We start from the raw sequence: 20,641 nt of genomic DNA on the forward strand, positions 1-20,641 counted from the left end.
CTGTGTTTTGTATTCTAACATGTTGCACCTGGAGCCTTGAGGAAAGGCAGGGGAGAAAAATTAAACATTCATTATTATTATTATTATTATTATTAATTGATTGATTGAAATCAAATGGAATAAATAAATGGCCCAGCGGTGAACTTCTGCAGTTCTGAACTGATCCATTCTCCTTCCTGCAAGAGCAAAAGGCTCTCACCTCAACAGCAAACCTTCCTCTTGAACAGTGGTTCCCCAAACTCTGCCCTTTAAGGGGATTTTGGACTTCAGCGCCCAGAATCCCAGACTATTGGCCAACGTGGCTGAGGCTTCTGGGAGTTGAAGTCCAAAATTCTCTTAGTTTTGGGAACCACTGCTCTTGAATACAGAACTTAGGCCCCGCCCCTCGCCCTCGAGGACACCTCATAACCCGCGAAGCGCGCGAAAACCAGGTGGGCGGGGAATAGGGCGCGGAAACGACCTACCTCCAATCCCTGATTGGCCCGTTCTCTACGTTCCTTGCCACCTGATTGGGTGCTTACCCGTCATTCTAGACTTCTTTGTTCAGGGGCTGGGAAGCAACGTCACTCCGTACCAGCCTGAGCGGCCGATTGGCTTAAAAAAAGGGGAAGCGCCATTGGCGCGCCCGGATGCCCTTTACACTCAGAGGGCGGGAATCGAGAGAGGTTTGCTAGCGCCTATTGGGCGGGGAGGCTGTCGCTCCAAAGAGTCGAGTGCTGATTGGTGGATTCCTCGAAGGGGGTGAGCCACGTTACGTGTGGGCGGGCTCACTCCTCGCGCCGCCGTGAGGGCCCAAGCTGGTTAGTTAGGCCGCGGCTGAGCCGTGATGGCGGTGGCGGTGCGGGCCTTGCAGGAGCAGCTCGAGAAGGCCAAGGAGAGCCTCAAGCACGTCGACGAGAACATCCGGAAGCTCACGGGGCGGGACCCCAACGATGTGCGGTGAGCCCTGAGGGGAAGAACGGGGCTTTCGCTTTGGCTCCAGCACGAGAAGGCCCTTCCTTCCCACAGAGGGAGAGCTGTGGCTGTGGCTGGGAAGCCGTTAGAGAGGCATCACTGCACTCTTAAAACGGGGCTAGGCCCCTTTAACTGCTCCCGTTGCATTCTGGGAGTTGTAGTTTAACGAGGCCTAAGAGCTGTCCGGCTGAATAGGCTCAATGCCCCTCCCTAGACTACAAGTATCACGAAAGGCTATGGAACGCCCTTCAGTAGCAATAGCCCCTAGGGTCATAGGATCATAGGGTTGGAAGAGGCCACAAGGGCCATGCAGGAAGTACACTCGTCCCTCCGTATTTGTGGCTTTGATGATTCACGGATTTGATTACTATGGCCTCTCTGGGAATCTCTAGGTCCTCCGGCGCAACTCTGTGGCCAACTTTAATAACCAAAGGTTGCACCGAAGGGCCTAGAGATTCCTAGAGAGAGCGCTCTGCTAGGCCTCTGTAGCTCCTCCAGGGCAGTTCTGTGGTCGGTGTCTGTCGGACGTTGACCACAGAGTTGCACTGGAGGACCTAGGGATTCCTACTAGAGAGCTGCCCTCTCAGATGAAAACCGTGCTGCTTTTGTTATTTGCTGGTTTTTCGTATTCACTGAGGTCTTGTGCCCCCCTAACCCTAGCGAATATGGAGGGACAAGTGTATTCTAAATACTCCTCCCTAAATTACAATTATCACGGAAGGCTGCAGAACACCCTTAAATAGCAATAGTAATAACAACTACTTTTCTATACTGCTTATCAGTGCACTTAAGCACTTTACAATCCGTAAGCTAATTGCCCCCAACAAGTTGGGTATTCATTTTAACGACCTCAGAAGGATGCAAGGCTGAGTCTACCCTGGAGCCCCTGCCTGGGATTGAACCTTTACTATTTCCTTTACAAGGCAAAGGTTTTGAGTGAGTGGCTGCATTACAGGTGTTTAAGCACTGCGCCGCCAGGGCTCCTTAAGGACAAGGGAGTGCGAACACACCTGACAGTCCTGACGAGGAATCGGGACAAGAGGCTACTGCCAGAACAGAACATGGAGAAACAGAATGGCTCCCAATTGGCAAAGGGGTCAGGCAAGGTTGTATTTTTTCACTCTATCTGTTCAACTTGTATGCAGAACATATTGTAAGGAAAGCAGGCTTGGACACAGAAGGAGGAGGAGTGAAAATAGGAGGAAGGAATATCAACAATCTAAGATACGGAAACGACACCGTACTACTAGCTGAAAATATCACAGGCTTGGAACAACTACTAAGGAAGATAAAGGAGGAAAATGCAAAGGCTGGCTTAATGCTGAACATAAAGAAAACAAAAATAGCGACCACAGAAAATTTACATAGATCCAACCTAGACAATGAGGAAATAGAAATAGTAAAGGAATATTCATATCTGGGATCAAATATTGATCAGAGTGGGGACTGGGGTCAGAAAATCAGAAGAAGATTAAGAATGGGGAGGGTAGCTATGAAGGAACTAGAAGAGATTGGAAAATGCAAATCTAAACAACTGAGCACAAAAGTTAGAATCATACAAGCCATTCCATTCCCTATTGCCATGTATGGATGTGAGAGCTGGACAGTTAAGAAAAATGATAGGGAGAAAATCAATTCATTTGAGATGTGGTGCTGGAGAAGAGTGCTGAGGATACCATAGACAGCCAAAAGTACAAACAAATGGGTTCTAGAGGAGATCAAGCCAGAAACCTTCCTGGAAGCCAAGATGACAAGACTTAGACTGTCATATTTCAGACACATCATGAGAAGGAAGGATTCATTGGGAAAGACAGTAATGCTGGGAAAGGTGGAGGGAAGTAGGAAGAGAGGAAGGCCACATGCCAGATGGATGGACTCTATTAAGGAAGTCATGGGTTTTATGGGGTTGCAGGAATTAAGCAGAGCAATGGAGGACAGGGGGTCTTGGTGATGTCTCATCGATAGGGTTGCCATGAGTCGACAACAAAACTACAAGTACCAGAATGCAGCAGGAGACAGCCAGAGCAGTTAAAGCAACCTAGCTTTCCCTGCTCTGGCTGTTTCATGTTGCATTCTGAGGCTTGTAGTTCAGTGAGGCCTCATAGCTCTCTGGCTGAGGATTCTAAATGCCCCTCATTAAACTGCAAATCCCAGAATGCAACAGGATGCAGCCAGAGCAGTTAAAGTGGAATAGCAGCTCTAAAAGAGTGTAGTGTGGTAGTTTATCTGTTGCAGTAACTCATGGTGTCACCTGCCCCCCTCCATTGACCTCATCCCATACCGAATCCTTAGTAACATTTTTTGTACTAATGTTGCTCATAAATTGTAATATCCCCATTATCACTGAATGTAATGGTAATACTCCATCTGCCTTGGTCCAAGCCTCGGAGGTGGAGAAGATCTGCTGGACCTGATCCTATTTCCCACCACCACTCCCTTCTCCTTTTGTGTTGTGTCTTTTTAGATTGTAAGCCTGAGGGCAGGGAACCGTCTGACTAAAAGATTGTATGTACAGCGCTGTGTAAATTTACAGTGCTTTATAAATAAAGGTTAATAATAATAATAATAATATAAATAATTAGCAAAATATCAAAAGACGTATAAGCTTCTTATTTGAAAAGACGTATAAGCTTCTTATTTGAAGGAAGTAATAGTGCCACTCTATTCTTCCTTGGTCAGGCCTCACTTGGAATACTGGTCCAGTTCTGAGCACCATCATTCAAAAAGGATGTTGAGAAACTGGAACATGTCCAAAGGAGGACAACCAAAATGGTGAAGGGTCTGGAAACCATAAAGCCTTCTGAGGATATACTTAGGAAGCTGGGTATGTTTAGCCTGGAGAAGAGAAGGTTAAGAGGTGATGTGATAGGCCTGTTTAAGTATTTTGAAGGAGTGTCATGTTGAGAATGGAGCAAGCTTGTTTTCTGCTGCTCCAGAGACTTAGAACATGGAACAATGAATGCAAGCTCCATGAAAAGAGATTCCATCTCAACATTAGGAAGAACTTCCTGACAGTAAGAGCTGTTTGACAATGGAACACACTCCTTCCTCGGAGAATGGTGGAGTCTCCTCCTTTGGAGGTCTTTAAACAGAGGCTGGATGGCCATCTGTCGAGGATGCTTTGATTGAGAGTTCCTGCATGGCAGGGGGTTGAACTGGAAAGCTCTTGTGGTTTCTTCTAGTTCGATGATTCTATGAAAATTAAAATTATGCCTTTAAATTACATAATCATATGCACAGCATAAATGCACATAGATATAGTTTCATGTGGTTCAAGCAAAAATTTGGCTAAAGGTGCTGTTTTTAAAGAAAACTTTAAAAGAATTTTAAAAAATACTTTGGGGGGCTTTTTTTTCTCTCCTCCCACTGAGCCTTACCCCACTCACGTAACATCTTCAGCATTTTAATGGGAAACAGGTGAATGCCACAGCCCATTGCTGCCCAAAAGCAGATGTTTGTGGAGCAGTGGTGTCATCTCCCCTTAGAGTGTTACCTGGTGCAGACTGTACCCCCACATCCCCTTATTGATGCCACTGCTACTCTGAGAGGACTTTTCTTGCCTCTGTTCACCTCACTTGCCTGGCCGTCAATGGCTAACTTGTGTGTAAATGTCTTTGTTTCTTTTCAGGCCTGCTCAAGGTAGATTGCTGACCATCACAGGCCCAGGTGGAGGTAGGGGGCGTGGAAGTATCTTGCTGAGGTAAGAACCTGTGGATCAGTGAGTGAAATCTGTTTAATTGTTTTTATTTTGTTCTTCTTGTTGTAGTTAGTGGAGTCTCCTTCTTTGGAGGTCTTTAAACACAGACGACCGTGTGTATAGGGAGGGTAGACTAGCTCCTTCCTTATCTTATTTATTGTATTTATGCCCTGCTCTTCAGAAATGTTCTCAGAGTGAGAAGTCGAAGGCTTTCATGGCTGGCATCCTAGTTTTTTGTGGGTGTTTCGGGCTATGTGGCCATGTTCTAGAAGATTTTCTTCCTGACGTTTCACCAGCATCTGTGGCTGGCATCTTCAGAGAATGCTTGCCTGGAAAAAAAGTGTGTGTGTGTTTGTGTGTATTTATATAATGAGTGAGCCTGGGAATGCAGGAGTGATTTGCACAGAACAATACACATGCAAATCACTCCTGCATTCCTGGGCTCACACAGTATATATGTACCCACTTTTTTCCAGGCAAGCATTCTCTGAAGATGCCAGCCACAGATGCTGGTGAAACGTCAGGAAGAAAATCTTCTAGAACATGGCCACATAGCCTGAAAAACCCACAAAAATCTCTCAGAGTGACTTAGACATTGGTAATTGTAGTGGGTCCTTCACATTCTCTGGGGTTAGGGGTGCAGGACCCCCGTGAAAGTGAAAAAACTGCAATTTTTTTTTAAAAAGTTGTTGTTTTTTACCTTGGAGAACAGTCTAGAAATCTCTGGACTCGCCAGTGTAAATCTGTGGTCAACATCTGCCAGAGGTTGACCATAGAATTGAGCTGGAGGACCCACAAATGCTAAAGAAGAGGTCTCCCTAGGAATCTCCAGGTGTTTCAGTGTGACGTCTGGCAGATGTTGACCATAGAGTCATGCTGGATGACCTAGAAATTCCTAGAAAGAACATATTAATCAAATCCATGAATAATCAAAGCTGCAAAGTTTCATATTGGCTTCCAGGGAGAGTTCAGGGTTGATCTCTTAAGGAACCCATTTGTCTTTTGGCCATCCCTGGTATTCTCAGCACTCTTCTCCAACACCACATCTCCTCTTCCTATCTGCTTTCTTCACTGTCCAGCTCTCACATCCATACATGATGATAGGGAATATAGTGGCTTGGATCATTCTGACTTTAGTGCTCAGTTGTATATCTTTACACATTAGGATCTTGTCTAGTTCTTTCATAACTGCCCTTCCCATTCCTAATTTTTGATTTCCTACACTTCAGTATATCAAACATGTTGTTAACTACCTTCAAGTCGATTCCAACTCACTGTGACCCCATTGATGAGACACCTCCAAGCCCCCCTGTCCTCCACTGCTCTGCTGAGGTCCCGTAAATTCATACCTGTGATCTCTGATTGAGTCTATCCATCTAGCTTGCGGTCTTCCTGTCTATCTGCTTCTTTCTACCTTTCATAGTTTATTGTTTTTTCTAGTGAGTCATACCTTCTTATTATGTGACCAAAGTACTTTATTTATTTATATGCCACCTTTCTCCCAGGACAGCAGCCAGGGTGGCTTCCAGAACAACAAATTAAAAACATTTACAAAAAGTTTTAAAAACAATTTAAAGTCCCCACATTAAAACATTATAAAATCATTTAAAAATTATATAAAAGTTAGACAAAACATTTCCCTGCTTAGCCACTAAAAGCTTGCTTAAACAAAAAATGTCTTGCTGGCAAAAGGAAAGCAGGGAGTGGGGCAGCCAAACCTCTCATAGAAGGAAGTTCCAGAGATGGGGGAGCAACCACTGGGAAGGCTTGCTCTTGTGTTCTCACCAAGCGAGCCTGTGACGGTGATAGGACTGAGATAAAGCTTTCCCCTGATTATCTTAAAGCTCTGGCAGGTTCATATGGAGAGATACACTCTTTCAAATAGGCTGGAACTAAGCCATTGTGTTTTGATGTTACTCTGCTGTGTGGAATATTGATTTCTGTTTTGACTATTTTCATATGTATGTTGCATGGGGCAAGGCCCAAAATTCATGAGTTTCACCTGTATTATCATTCTTATTTAATGTTTCAGGAGATTATACTTAATATAGCAGATAAGGAGAGGGATCTATTCAGAAGCTCAAGCAGCTTATTCCCTGACAGCCACACAAATAACTCCTTGTGATCCTTGCCTTTTCTTGTACTGTAATTTTTACCTCGATGTTGCACCCAATCCTCCTTTTTCTTTAGCTTTTTAACTTTAGAAATCTTTGCCTCATCAGGTTAGCAGAGATGTGTAGCTGTCTCAGTATATGATACAGTGCAATGATACCTAGATTGTGTGCATGATTTCATGCTCCATACAGTCTGGTATATTCATACTAGTAGAGCCAGCTAGCATGGTGTAATGATTTGAAAATTGGACTATGAGTCCAGGAGACCAGGTTTCAACGCTTCACTCAGCCACAGAAAACTACTGAGTGACTTGGGGCAAATCACAACAGCCTTAGGAAAAGTCAAACCTATGAAGACATTTTGCTATGAAGAATCTATAATATGCTCACCTTCAGTTGGAGTAGACTTGAAGGTACATAACAAAACATTAAGCAGAGTGGGATGGGACAATACTGTATTGTCAGGGAAGAGGGGAGAGGCATTTGGACTGCCTCTATAGTGCAGAAATAGTCCAGGTTGACACTATGGAATTCTGATCCTGCTCTTCAGCCAAAATGCTCCAGAGTGGCTTACAAATTGATAGTTTGACATCACAGTGTTAATTACAAAATAGCTGCCAATTCTACCATTTTTAGCTGAGAAATTATTATTTATTGAACTACAGTACTACAGGTACTGTCAGATGCATTTGTGGTTGTTAATATCTTCTGCCCAGCTAACATTATCTAGACACATTTTAATAACATATGATTGCTCCAAGCATCCTTGCATTATAGAAGCTATGAGAGCGTACACATTTTATTTAGAAAAGTGATTAATTCCCTTACACATTAGTGTTTAAAAAGTAGCCAGTTGCTGTTGCTCATATACAATGGGCCCTTGGTATCAGCAGGGGTTTGGTTTCAGGACTCCCCATTAAATATATTGACATAGTAAAATGGTATCCCTTGTATAAAATGGCAAAACCAAGGTTTGCTTTTGGATTTATGTTTTAAAATTATTTTCAAGCTGTGGATATTTGAATCCATGGATTAAAAAATCTGTGGCTATGAAGGGCCAACTGTACAATGACAGAGCATGGTTAACTTGTTACATTACTTGTTACACTGTTCCTTACTTTTCCATTATTTGCTGTAATTTTTTGGTGAAGGGGAACAAATTAGGAGAGGTAAGAGAATGAGAATGGCATGATTAAAAAAAATCCTGTTAAATTTCCCTTAAAATAATTTTTGAAAACAATTAGGTGTTGTGATATTGACCAATGATATAAATGTCATTAAAACTGTTACAAAATCCTTTGTAATGGAATTATGAGAATATCTTTAAAAAGAGATTGAATTGTGATTGTCAAACATTCAAAGTTAAATTTATAAATCATAATTAAAAGAGAAAATCTATTAAAGAAGGAAAGAAGTTCATCTATTTTGTTAACTTAGAAATAAAGATTATTAATTGATCTATGGGCAAATACCCTAGTGTTAGCATTAGGAAGTAGTGACTGTTGGTGGTATGACTGAGACCTAACGAAACTCAAAGTTTGCTGTTGTTGTATAATGTTTGTTGTATGTCATATATTGTAGATCTGTTGTTTTTTATTACATGTTGTGCTGATTTTGTTATTTTATAGTATGTAATAAACACTTATAATAAAAGAAAACAACTAGGTATTGTAACTTGTTGAGCCAATAAAGCAACTTCCTTTTTTTTATTACATTGCTTCTAAATGTAACTTTGCTTATCATCCCTAAAAGTAATTAATTATAGGTTATGGTATACTCTCAGTCTCATGGGAAGGCAATGGCAAACCTCTGAACAAATCTTGCCAAGAAAACTACATAACAGATTCGCCTTACGGTCGCCATAAGGTGGAAATGATTTGGAGGCACAGACAACAAACAACGATTGCTTGTCACTGTTTACTTCCAAGTTTAGCTGCAACAAATTCAGTTCTACCCTTTTTATTTAGGGAAATGTGATTTTTTTTAATTGTTGCATCAAGAGAGCAATTTTATCCAAGGGAGTAAGAAAGCTTGTTACATGCAAACCAAACAGTTTATCATTGCTTTAACTTTCAGATTTGCTTGGTGTACTGATACAAGTTATTTTGTTTCAGGCGTGGATTCTCGGATAGTGGAGGAGGACCCCCAGCGAAACAGAGGGATCTAGAAGGGGCGACCAATAGGTGGGTAGAGAGTGAAATGGAGTTAGTTTTAAGAACATGAGAGCTGTTTGTTTGTTTTTTACCTGACTCATTGACTTAAATCCAATTGCTAGTACCTAACACAATTGATCTGTTAAATCAATGGGATCTTCACAAGTGTTGACTTAGCATTCAGCAGTTAATTTAGTGTATCTAATCAGGTATTTATTTACTGTGTTTTATATCTTGCTTTTACGCTGATTCACTCTAAGTGTTGCATTGTTTAAAATAATGACTAATCATCAGAGATACCATATACTTAAAAAAAGAACAAAGTATGAATTATTCCATAGAACAGGAAAGCAATCATAAGACAGGTATCAACTCTTCCAAAAAGTTACCTGATTTTTACAGATTGCAGTAGACAAGCACACTTTTCTTCTATGTGAAGTTTCCCTTAACAGAATTCCTTAATTTTGTTAGCATTATGTTGAAGCCTATTAAAACCTTCTCTGTAACTCTTGTTACATAATGCTTGCTTTTATCTTGAATATAGATTAGCTGGGGAACGTCGGACAAGGAGAGAATCACGCCATGAAAGCGACGCAGAGGATGATGATGTTAAAAAAGTAAAATATATCTGGAAGTTTTTTGGTGGGAGGAGGGAGAAATATGAAAACATTTCCATTAATTTAACGGTAACCTATCATTTCAGCCAGCGTTGCAGTCTTCTGTTGTTGCTACCTCCAAAGAGCGAACACGTCGAGACCTTATTCAAGATCAAAACATGGATGAAAAGGGGAAACAAAGGTATCTTATACTGTTATTTAGTGTGACATTAAGATTTTCAAACTTCAGTGATATTTTGTTTCTTATGTTTCTTGTACAGCTCATCTGCCTGTTCATTCAGAAGTCAAAATAAGACTTTGGCAAACTCACTCACTGTCTGGTTTCAGACATTTGTTTATAATTTTGTAAAAACACAGGGCAGAGGCGTGCGCGCGCGTGTGTGTGTGGAAAGCTGGATATCACAAATATTGAAGAACTTTAAGAGTTCCTTTCTTGTTTCAATATGATCCAAACCAGACTAACGTGGAAAAAGCTCTATTGATGTATGTGAAATTTCCTGATGTTTGTGTAGGATTGCAGTCTTGGTCTTGGGGAAAAAACTGCAAATTAACAGCAATCATACGTTCATGCATTTTTTGTGAACATACAGCAGAAAAATGAAATTTTTCAGTAAGATTAGGTTGCAATTTTTAAATAGCAAGATTGCTTCAGTTTGCCAGGGAGCTTGTTGTTATATCAGTGCGGTTGATTTATTTTATAGTATTATATTCCACTTCTTAGGAGCTTAAAAAAATACATATAACTGAAAACCTTCTATCCAGATATAGAGTTTTAATACATATAACTGAAAACCTTCTAACCAGATATAGAGATTTGTTGTGCTATCATGTGTGGCTTTCCTTACAATGGGTGAGTAATTGCAGTGGGTACGAGGACCCATTTTGGTCCTACTGTGGAGTGTATCCATCCTAAAAAGTAGCTGAAAATGAAAGAGGAAGTAAAATCATCCCTCCACATTCATAGGGGTTAGGGGATCAAAATCCCTTGAATGTAAAAAAAAAAAAAATGCTAATACCCCCCCCCCCCCAACAGCATTCATTTCTAGGGTTGGTGGGGTGGAGGAACAGGAGCACTCCTTTCCTTCATCCCTCCTGACCTGGAAAGCATCCCTCAAGCCCTTCCAGGGCGTCATGAACTCGGGGGAAGGGAGTGCTCGCTTTCTCCAGCCTTTGGCACCCTGGAAAGCCTTGGGAGAAGCCTCTTTCAAGTCCTTCCAGGGCGGCAGGAACTCGGGGGGGGGGGGGGGAGTGCTCATATGTCCTCCAGTTACCCTCTGATGCTCAGAGAGCTTGCTTGAGCACTCTGAGGCATTGGAAGGAAGCCGAGGGACTTGCACGTGCTGCTCTCTCCAATGCCTCAGACAGCTCAGGCAACCTTTCTGAGGCATCAGAGGAGGGGGAGAGAAGCATGCGTGTGATTCCCCTACCTCCCTTCCACCACCTCAGAGAGTTTGCCTCACCTGTCTGAAGCATGAGAAGGAAGGTGGGGGACTCGTGCATGCTGCTCTCACCCGCCTGATGCATCAAAAGAGCTTTCCCAAGGTCTCTGAGGCATGGAGGAGGGGGAGAGCAGCGCGTGAGCACCCATCTAGCTGTTCCCTCCCTCACGGATTTCACCTGCCCTAAATGGAAAAGCCTGGGAGGGGGGAAGAGCAGGAGTGCATGCGGCATGACACTCAGTAATAATCAAATTTGCAAGTGTGCAAAGTGGTGAATGCAGAGGGATGACTGTAACTTCGTTTCAACTGATTTTTCGTTTTGTAGCAGTTATGTTTTTGAGGTATCACTCACTCCTGGATAATTTGTTGTGGCAGCAGAGCTCTTTGGCAGAGAAGGTTAAATGTCTCACAAAACTACAGTTTCCAGAATTCTATAGCAGTTAAAGTGGGATCAGACTAGTTTATTTCTTCAGTGTGGATGCAGCCATTGTAGTATCTGATAGCCTACATCTACCCTGCATAGACAGCAGTAAGGGAACTGAATATGCCATGGTGAAAGTGGTCAAGGAGACCACTTACATTTTCTGATCTAGTGTTACTCTGTATAGTATCTCAAATCCCCCCTCTCTCTACACATCCACTTATCATGAGTTACTTTTAATTGGTTTCCTGTTATCAGCCACTTAATGCCAAGTTTTACCTGTCTTTTGTCCTCAGCCAATTCGATACTAGTAAAATGTGTTATAGTCCATTTGTTCAAGGCCATCTATCATCTAATTGGAAATGAGATTTAACAGGCATTTTGTACAAGGCCATTGCATATCCAGTCACAGAAGTGTTTAATTGGTCACCATCATTCAGACTACCTGCCATCAGGAAATTACATCATATATATCTCAGTGTAATTAAGTATTATTATAGCAGCTGAATACATTTTTTTTCCAATTTTCTGTTTTCTCAGCTAAATTCTCTCTTATTTACCTGAGTTGTTGTTAGCTGCCTTGAGTCGGCGCTGACTCATGGCAACCCCGTCTTCCACTGATCTGCTCAGGTCATTTGGACTCAGACCCTGACCTCTCTGAGTCTAGCCATCTGGTATGCAGTCTTCCTCTCTCTCTTACTGCCTTCCACATTCCCTAGCAATATAGTCTTTTATAGTGAGTCATGCCTTCTCATGATGTGACCAAAGTACGACAGCTCAGGAAAACAGACGTCAGAAATAAACTCTTCTAGAACATGGCCACATAGCCCGAAAAACCCACAACAAACTACAACAGCCTCAGTTTCATCATCTTGGCTTCCAGGGAGAGTTCAGACTTAATCTATTCAAGGACTCATTCGTTTGTCTTTTTGTCTGTCCATGGTATCCTCAGCACTCTTCCCCAGCACCACGTCTCAAATGAGCTGCTTTTCTTTTTGTCAGCTTCACTGTCCAGCTCTCATATCCATACATAATGGGAAATACAGTGGTTTGGACAATTGTAACTTTAGTGCTCAATTGTAAATCTTTACACTTGAAGATCTTGTCTAGTTCTTTCATGGCTGTCCTTCCCATTTCTAGTCTTCTTCTTATTTCTAGACTGCAGTCTCCGTTCTGATCAATGTTTGACCCAAGGTACAGAAAATATGTACCTATTTTGATTTCTTATCTAAGTTCAGTTTATGTAGATACTCCATGGTCATTTTTTTCTTTATGTTTAGCAGTAAGCCTGCCTTTGCACTTTTCTTCTTTGACCTTCCTTAGTAATTGTTCCATGTCTGTGATGTTTTCCACCTGGAGTATGTTGTTATACCCATATCTTAGATTTTTACTTCATCTTTTAAGTGACTGAATGCTGAGAACCAGATTGTAAGCCTGTATTTCTAATACTTTGCTGTCTGACACATAGATATGTGACCTTTTGCTCTATGAATACACAAGTCACACTTATTTCCATTCTTTCTTCCAATATGTAGGTTTCAGAACCTTCTGCAAAATATACATAAAATAATGACATCCAAGGATTTTTGTTTCTCAACATTTAGGCAGGTGCATGTGAAAGACTGCATGTGCTTACATGAGGATCTAAAAAGTTTCAGTACTAGTTGCTGCAAGCTACTTTGTATATTGATTTCATCTACATTCAAGCAAATTTATCTGTAAATGTGAATCTGGATTTATTTTAAATCAGGCTGTTTTGTAGATTGGACTCAGAATACTTATTATTGTGGAAGCATACTTGGATGGAGTTCCACTCATAATGCTCCTCTTGGCAGAAAGGGGGAAGCAGTTTCTACACATCAGTGTACTTGGCGCTAGGCCAGTGGCTCTCAAACCTTTTACCCCTGTGACCCCCTTTCCATCTATATGTGGATGTTGCATCTCCCAACGTATTATATGAATAAAAATATTTTGTTTGTGGAGTGTGCATATTTTTCTTTGCCTCATAGATGGCATTATATTGATAGAGCCTCTCATACACACAAGCCTCTTGTGCTGCACATGCCCTCTGCCTTAACACTGAGCTCCTGTGATCTCTGCCTCCACTCTTCACTTCCCTCCTGTCAACCTGTCTTGTGGTCGCTAAGTGGCATGCATCTGCTGTGCCAGGGACAAGTGTTTTGTTATGCTTGAGGTTGGAAGAAAGAATAAAAAGTGTAGAAGTGGCTGTATTGTCTTTCAGCAACATTGTCTTACTCCTTTCTTCTCCCCTGAGCCTGGAAGGCTGGCCTCTGCACACCTTATGGTTGCTGGGGGCATGGGCTTACTGCACCAACAGTGAAACCTTGTGAGAAGCTGAATAGGAACTGCAAAAAAAGGCAATCTGTATTTTGCTATGTCTGAGACTATAGGAAGGTATAAAAGAGGAAAGTTGCTTAGCATCACTTTTGCAGGGACCAGTCAGTCTTCAACCATACACCCACTCATACATAGGCTTGCCCTTCTTTTTCACATTTGCTGTACTTGCAGACAAACATTTCTTGTGCCCTCCCGCCCCACATTTTGAGAACCATTGCCCTAGGTACTACCTCTCCCCTCACTGTTTTCAAGGCTCTATAGCTCCAAAGCAGATTTTCTGGGAAGAGAAGGGAAAAGTCAATAAGTATTGAGGATTGTCTCCTCCCAACAGCCAGTGGAAAATCTTAAGGGCATCAAAAGTCTCCTGTTGATGGAAAGAGATGGTCCATCTATAGAATGCTTATGCTTGACCCGATACAAGTTGTTTCTGGGGCTAGAATAAATGTGTAGAATTTAATTATATACCTCTTTTGAGAGTGCTGTCTGTTGTTTTTGTCTGTCTTAAGTTAGCCTCTCTTGTAGAACTACACCATCTACTGGAAGTGTCGATTTTTAAATAATTTGATGATAGATACAGTGACCTTGGAAGAGTTGAACAATATATTTTTATGTACTTTGAACTGAATGCTTATTAAAATATATGATGTAATCATATTTTTTCCCTCCCTTCTGTCAGGAATCGACGTATATTTGGTCTGTTGATGGGCACTCTTCAGAAGTTCAAACAAGAATCGACAGTTGCTACTGAGAGGGTATTAACTTAATACCTAGTAAATTGTGGGGGGAGACTATAATGTTTATATGCAATGAGAAATTTTTATACCATCATGTATATAGAATCTTATATTTGCTGCTTAGTAGATTTGCTATTCTGTGTAGACATTTGAAAGTGAAGATTTTCAATCATTTTTCACATGGAGAGGCACGTAGGGAACTGCTAAATCCGTTTGCTCAGAAGTTATCCCCTTGAATAAAATGTATTTGGGTATCCACAAATAAAGGCTAGCACCTGTTAAGTATTTACAATTTTGTAAGGCATTTACAATATTCTAAATTTTGCTTCCACTTTTAGGTTTGTTGCACCAGTGTAATGACCAAGAGTGGCTCCAGAAACTCACTTTAGATGCCAGGTGGCACCACCACATAGGGATTTCCAAGGTGGTGGGGAGCATGGCTGTAAGTGAAGCATCCATCCTTGTCCTGGCAGCAAGGTACTTTGCAACAAATTGTTGTGACAGTACTCCATGGTGCTCCCTGTGACTAACTGTTGGAAAGTGCCATGCTGCTAGAGAGGGGTAGACACTTCACTCATGGCTCCACTTCCCAGTACCTTTGGAATCCTTGTGTTGATAGCACTACCAGGATTCTTAGGTGGGTTTTGGAGGGAGCTCTGTCATCGTAACTACATCTCCTGATGCAGAATCTGGGCCTCCATCTGTTGGTATTGTAAATGTAATCCTGGTAGCCACTTTTTTGTAAACTGCCCTGTGTGTGATGTAGTACCCAGTGTGACTAAAATTAGTTAAAAGACAAGAATGTTTAAAATGAAGTTATTTTTCACTTGAAAAATTTTTGCTTCTGGTAATCATACTACTCTTTAAAAAATCTGAAATTATTTTGTCCACTTCAGCAAAAAAGACGGCAAGAAATTGAACAAAAACTTGAAGTGCAGGCAGAGGAAGAACGAAAGCAAGTTGAAAATGAGAGGCGAGAACTCTTTGAGGAAAGACGTGCTAAACAAACAGAGCTGCGGCTATTGGAACAAAAAGTTGAACTTGCACAGTTGGTGAGTCTAAATTCAGCAGGTGCTATGTGGTGTTTGTACTCTGGATGATGCTAAAAAAACTCTAAATATTCTTTTTCTTTACCAGCAAGAAGATTGGAATGAACATAATGCCAAAATAATTAAGTACATAAGAACTAAGACAAAGCCTCATCTGTTCTACATACCTGGCAGAATGTGTCCTGCTACCCAGAAGCTATTTGATGATTCTCAAAAAAAACTAAATGGTATGCTGGACTTGGTAGAACCAAAGCATTTTGTTTTTTATCTGCACTTGTTGTGTATTTTAGTAGTAAAAGATACTAGTAGAACAGTAAAAGTACTGTATATACTCAACTATAAGTCCACCTCATGAATAAATTGAGGACAGGCTTTGGGGCCAAAATTAGGGATTTTGATATGACCCATGGGTAAGTTGACAAAGGAAAACAATGTCAAAGAACATACAAAATTCCAGCAGACATTGTTTGTGCTTCTACTAAAGGATGGATGGATGAGAGAATAGTGTCAGTGCTTCCAGGACAGATGATGCTCTTGCCTTTCACCAGTGTTAAAGTAAAGTACTTACATTGACCCTTGGATAAGTCAACACAGGTGCTTGGGGTCAATTTTTAACTAAGATGTCTGGACTTATATATGAGTATACATAGTATATATTAGTTGTGGTCAAAATGTGGCCTGCCCAAAAACTTTCAGATTTCATTTGAACCCCTCAGTTACTTCCTATTCGTTTTTTAAAAGCATGGGCTGGGGATAGGATCAGGTAATTAAATAAATGGTTAATATTTTTGCATATGGGAAGCAAAATGTTACTTGGAATGTTAGTAGGGAGATTCAACCTTCCAAAGTCATAGTGAGAACAAAAATGGCTGCTGGACCTTCAGACGTTGCCCACACTGGTAAACACTTTCTTTTGAGTTAAAGATCTTCCTGTCAGTAATTTGCATATGTCGTGTAGGCAATAGGTTTTTACAATAAATACACAGCAAAATACACCCAAGTGCTTATGATGCTGAGTTAGAGAGTATGGCCCCATACAGACAGGCCAAAATAAGGACTGGAGCGTTGCTTTGGCGCGGCTTCCGGACTCTTAGGACACATGCATCGTTTAAACAGCATGCCTCCAAAGCGGCCCGAAGCAGCTTTATTTTGGCCTGTCTGTATGGGGCCTATATGTACTTTCTTATTTATGATTTCTTTGAAATATACGTTATAGGAAGTGGCTCAAATTAATAGTCTATTAGTAAATTGGATCTCTGATCATTTCCTGTGTGTTCTCTCATTCTTCAGCACTGTTTGAAAATAGGCGCATTGAATTTGCTGAGCAAATTAACAAAATGGAAGCCAGACCCAGACGGCAATCTATGAAAGAAAAAGAACACCAGGAGGTGAAGAAAGAAGAAAAGAAGGAAGAGCAGAAGAAGGAGCAGGAAGTGGGTAAGGTGGTTCAGCAGGTGGAAGAAATGGAGACAGGTAATCAGAGCAATGATGTAGAAATGGAAGAAACAGGAGAGGAAAAGGAGGTAGGTGCTAGTCATAGTGATGGGGAGATAGAACAGGAAGAGGAGGAACCAAAAGAGGAAGTGGAGGTTAAAGCAGAAGAGGGAGTAGAGGTTAAAGAGAATGATAGGCAGCAAGATAATCAGGAGGAGGATATTGTGTTAGTAAAAGAAGACAGTGAAAACGTTCTGCCAATAGATGGAGAGCAGGATGTTATGGAAACTAATGAGGCAGATCATGCAGAGCCAGTAGAAAATGAGAATAGCAAAGAAGTAATAGAAATGGAATGTAATCCTCAACTAGAACAGGAGGGGCCTGTTGCTGCCCTGGAGAAAGAGGAAGCCAGCAAGCCAGAAGTTGAAGCAGAGGAGGAAGAAGAGAAGGAGCCTGAATCCACCCCGGTATTGGAGGCTGAGGCTCAGCCTCTCTCAGAGTCTGTGCTTCAGCCACCACCTCCACCACTATTGGAATCTACTCAAGATCAAGAGCCTCAGGTAGACAAAGAAGAATCTGTAGTGCCTGAAAAGCTGCTGGAAATTCAGGCAGACCAAGTCCAGGCAGTAACAGTAGAAAACAAGAACAAGGTTAGGAGCAGAAGCAGAGGTAGAGCAAGGAACAAAACCAGCAAGAGTCGAAGTCGGAGTACTAGCAGCAGTACTAGCAGTACTAGCTCTACAAGCAGTAGTAGTGGCAGCAGTTCGAGCAGTGGCAGCAGTAGTAGCCGCAGTAGTTCCAGCAGCAGCAGCAGCACTAGTGGAACTAGTAGTCGAGAAAGTAGCAGTAGTTCTAGTAGCAGTGAGAGCAGAAGTCGAAGCAGGGGGCGTGGGCACAATAGGGATAGAAAGCGCAGGAGGAGTTTGGATCGCAAGCGAAGAGATAATTCAGGAGTAGACAGGAGTCACAAATCATCAAAAGGTAGCAGCAGAGATGCAAAAGGATCCAAGGATAAAAGTTCAAGGTCGGACAGAAAGAGGTCTATATCAGAAAGTAGTCGGTCAGGCAAAAGAACTTCCAGGAGCGAAAGAGACCGTAAATCAGACAGGAAAGACAAAAGGCGTTGACAGAAGAGACCAGGCTCCCTAGCCTAATCTTTGCAGCAGAAGATTACTTAAGAGAAAGGATTCCATATAAGGAAGAAAAGGCTGCCTTAATTGCATGCTGTATAAATTTTTTTGGAGAAATGCAGACTCTTTACCAGGCAACTATTGTGCTTTTTACATGATTTTGTAAAAGGTTACCTATCAGATTATGTGAAGATGCAGATGTGTACAAATAAAAGGATTGACAGCTCCTTCGTCTTTTTAAATATCCTCTACTTAAGAGTTTCTGTATATTTTAATAGATACACCATTACATTTATGTGATTCAAGTCTGTATCATAAGTCTTTTTTTGTAGAAATAAATGTTCATTTTACAGAGATTAAGACGCTCCTGTTGCCATGTCATCTTGCATAGAAATGTCCTTACTTTTATTGACATATTTCATGCAGAATTGTTAATCTGCCTTTAACTCTTCCCTTCCAGTTGCTAAAAAAGAAAGTAAATTCTCACATCCCCTGAAGGAGCACATATCTGTGCATAACTAATGTTTTCTTTTCTTTGCTCTCACTTTACTTTGTTTCTGGCTTTTACTAATGTTCCTTGGTGAACTAACATCCCACGTGTGGGAGCAAAACAGGTATATTGGCCATTTCTAATTATTTGGACATCAAAAATCTGTTTTGAAAGCCCTGTAGTTATTTGTACAAACATTGCCTTTCTCCTTTATGCTAGGGTGATGTTTAGAAAGTTATTTTCATCTTGCATTCTCATTAATTTTTGTGCTTTGCTATATAGTGGAAGGAGGCATAAACTGCATTATTGGTGGCCACAGACTAAATCTTCAAATGCCATTAACAGTGGATTACACAGTTAAATTAATCTTGGACTAACATGTATGTTGTGTTGAAGAATATCTGTTCAATGGGGATACTGAACTCAGAGTTGGAATTCTGTAACAGCTAAAGCAAATAGATGGCAATGTAGCTAGTATTAAAAGGTGACTTGCTGTTTTTAAACTTTCTATTAAAATGTATACATTGGTCTGTTCTGTGAAAGTCCAAATAAAGGTAGCTTTATATACTACACATTGTATTCTGTTTCCTGTGTGTTAATATACAATGTTTTCTACCTGTTGCTCATATCTCAATAACGTTTTCTTAGCAGAGTAGAATGCCAGCCATAACTGCATTAAAGGGACAGCAAATATCTCATTCCCCAAGGTCACCCAGTGGGTTTCTGAGGCTCAGTAGAGATTTAAACCTTGTCTGATGTCCTAGTCCAACACTTAAACCACTACACTAAAACCTGTGTATGTGCCTTCAAGTCATCTGTCAATTTCTGGTGAGCCCATGAATTCCCTACAGTTTTCTTAAGGTATACTCAGAGGTGGTTTGCCAGTTCCTTCCTCTGAAATGCTGCACCTTGTATTGGTTGACAGTCTCACATTCAGGTATTAACCAGGGCTTACCCTAATAGCTTTCAAGATCAGACAGGATCTGGTACCTTTAGGGTATTTAGAACCTACAGCCCTACAAATGCTGGATTCCAATTACCACCACTAGCCAACATTGCTAGTGTTCTGGGATGATGAAAATTAGTGTCCGATAATGAATCTCATCTGTTTAGAGACATTTACTTATATATTGGGAGTAAGAAGAAACACCACTTTAAACTGGTGCTTAACATGGACAGTTTTTAAGTACTTATTTAAGATCAAGCACATGACACACCTTAGTAGGATGCCTTTTTTAAAAAAAATAGCCAACTAAGAAAATGGCAGAACATCTCTTACAGAAAGGGGTAAACGAATCAAGTACTGTATATGGTTATTTACAAATAAATATTAAGTGCTACATCAAAAGCTGTGTATACAGACTTTTTGCTGTAATATGTTCAAATGTCTTACCCTCAAGGTTCTCACATGCTCGGTGCAATTTTATTTAAGGCGCGTTACATACTGCCATAAGGGACGTCCTTAGGACGTCCCATTTTGAAAAAGGGGCGTCTCTTCCAGACACCCCTTACCCTGTTACGGACAGAGTCTGTAAGAAATGGTTGCGGCTGTTCCACACGATTTTCGCGCTCCTTCTTTGCAGTGCGGAGGAGTCACACGGTTTGGCTGCTGCGACTCCTCCGCGCTGCAACCGGCAACGGCCCGAGACCGCCCCTTTTGGGCGGTCTGTAACGGGCCCATGTTATGTCTATCTTGCACTTGCACTATCAGAGTGGTGGGGTAAAAATAAAATTTTATTATTAACTGTTATTGTTCGTAGCGCAGTCCGTGATGATGTACCACGGCTATGTTTGGTGCCAGGATCACCTGCAAATCTGAAGGCAGCAGCTTGTGAGCTGGAGAAACACCTCTCCTCTTCCAGAATAATTGAAGAGAACACTATAGACAAAAGTATCTCAGATGAGGCTTTTATTCTTTGAAGAAGTTCCAATATGTACAGAGTTATCTACAAACATTTACACAGTCCACCATCCATCAGACAGAAGATGCCACACAGTCAAACGGAATCCACAGCCAACTGTCAAACCTTAACTGCCAAGGCCAACTGTCA

At 41.3% G+C, this 20,641-nt stretch overlaps 1 protein-coding gene across 2 annotated transcripts; it reads left to right on the forward strand.

The window, feature by feature from the left end:
* The first annotated feature begins 751 nt into the window (after positions 1-751).
* On the forward strand, positions 752-19,162 carry PNN (pinin, desmosome associated protein). Of its 2 annotated transcripts, XM_089522153.1 has the most exons (10): positions 858-939; positions 1,878-2,060; positions 4,583-4,654; positions 8,880-8,948; positions 9,463-9,535; positions 9,622-9,716; positions 14,430-14,505; positions 15,384-15,539; positions 15,625-15,763; positions 16,827-19,162. In XM_089522153.1, the coding sequence occupies exons 2-10, from the start codon at positions 2,029-2,031 to the stop codon at positions 18,095-18,097; spliced, it is 1,983 nt and encodes a 660-aa protein (XP_089378279.1). In that variant the 5' UTR covers positions 858-939; positions 1,878-2,028; the 3' UTR covers positions 18,098-19,162. The 2 variants fall into 2 exon arrangements, with proteins under 2 accessions (XP_089378278.1, XP_089378279.1); XM_089522152.1 differs by lacking the exon at positions 1,878-2,060 and having other exon boundaries at positions 752-939.
* Positions 19,163-20,641: the final 1,479 nt, after the last annotated feature.

The sequence above is a fragment of the Sceloporus occidentalis genome, unplaced genomic scaffold, assembly GCF_023333645.1.
Source record: "Sceloporus occidentalis isolate IW3139 unplaced genomic scaffold, rSceOcc1.0.p SCAF_4, whole genome shotgun sequence".
NCBI lineage: Eukaryota > Metazoa > Chordata > Lepidosauria > Squamata > Phrynosomatidae > Sceloporus > Sceloporus occidentalis.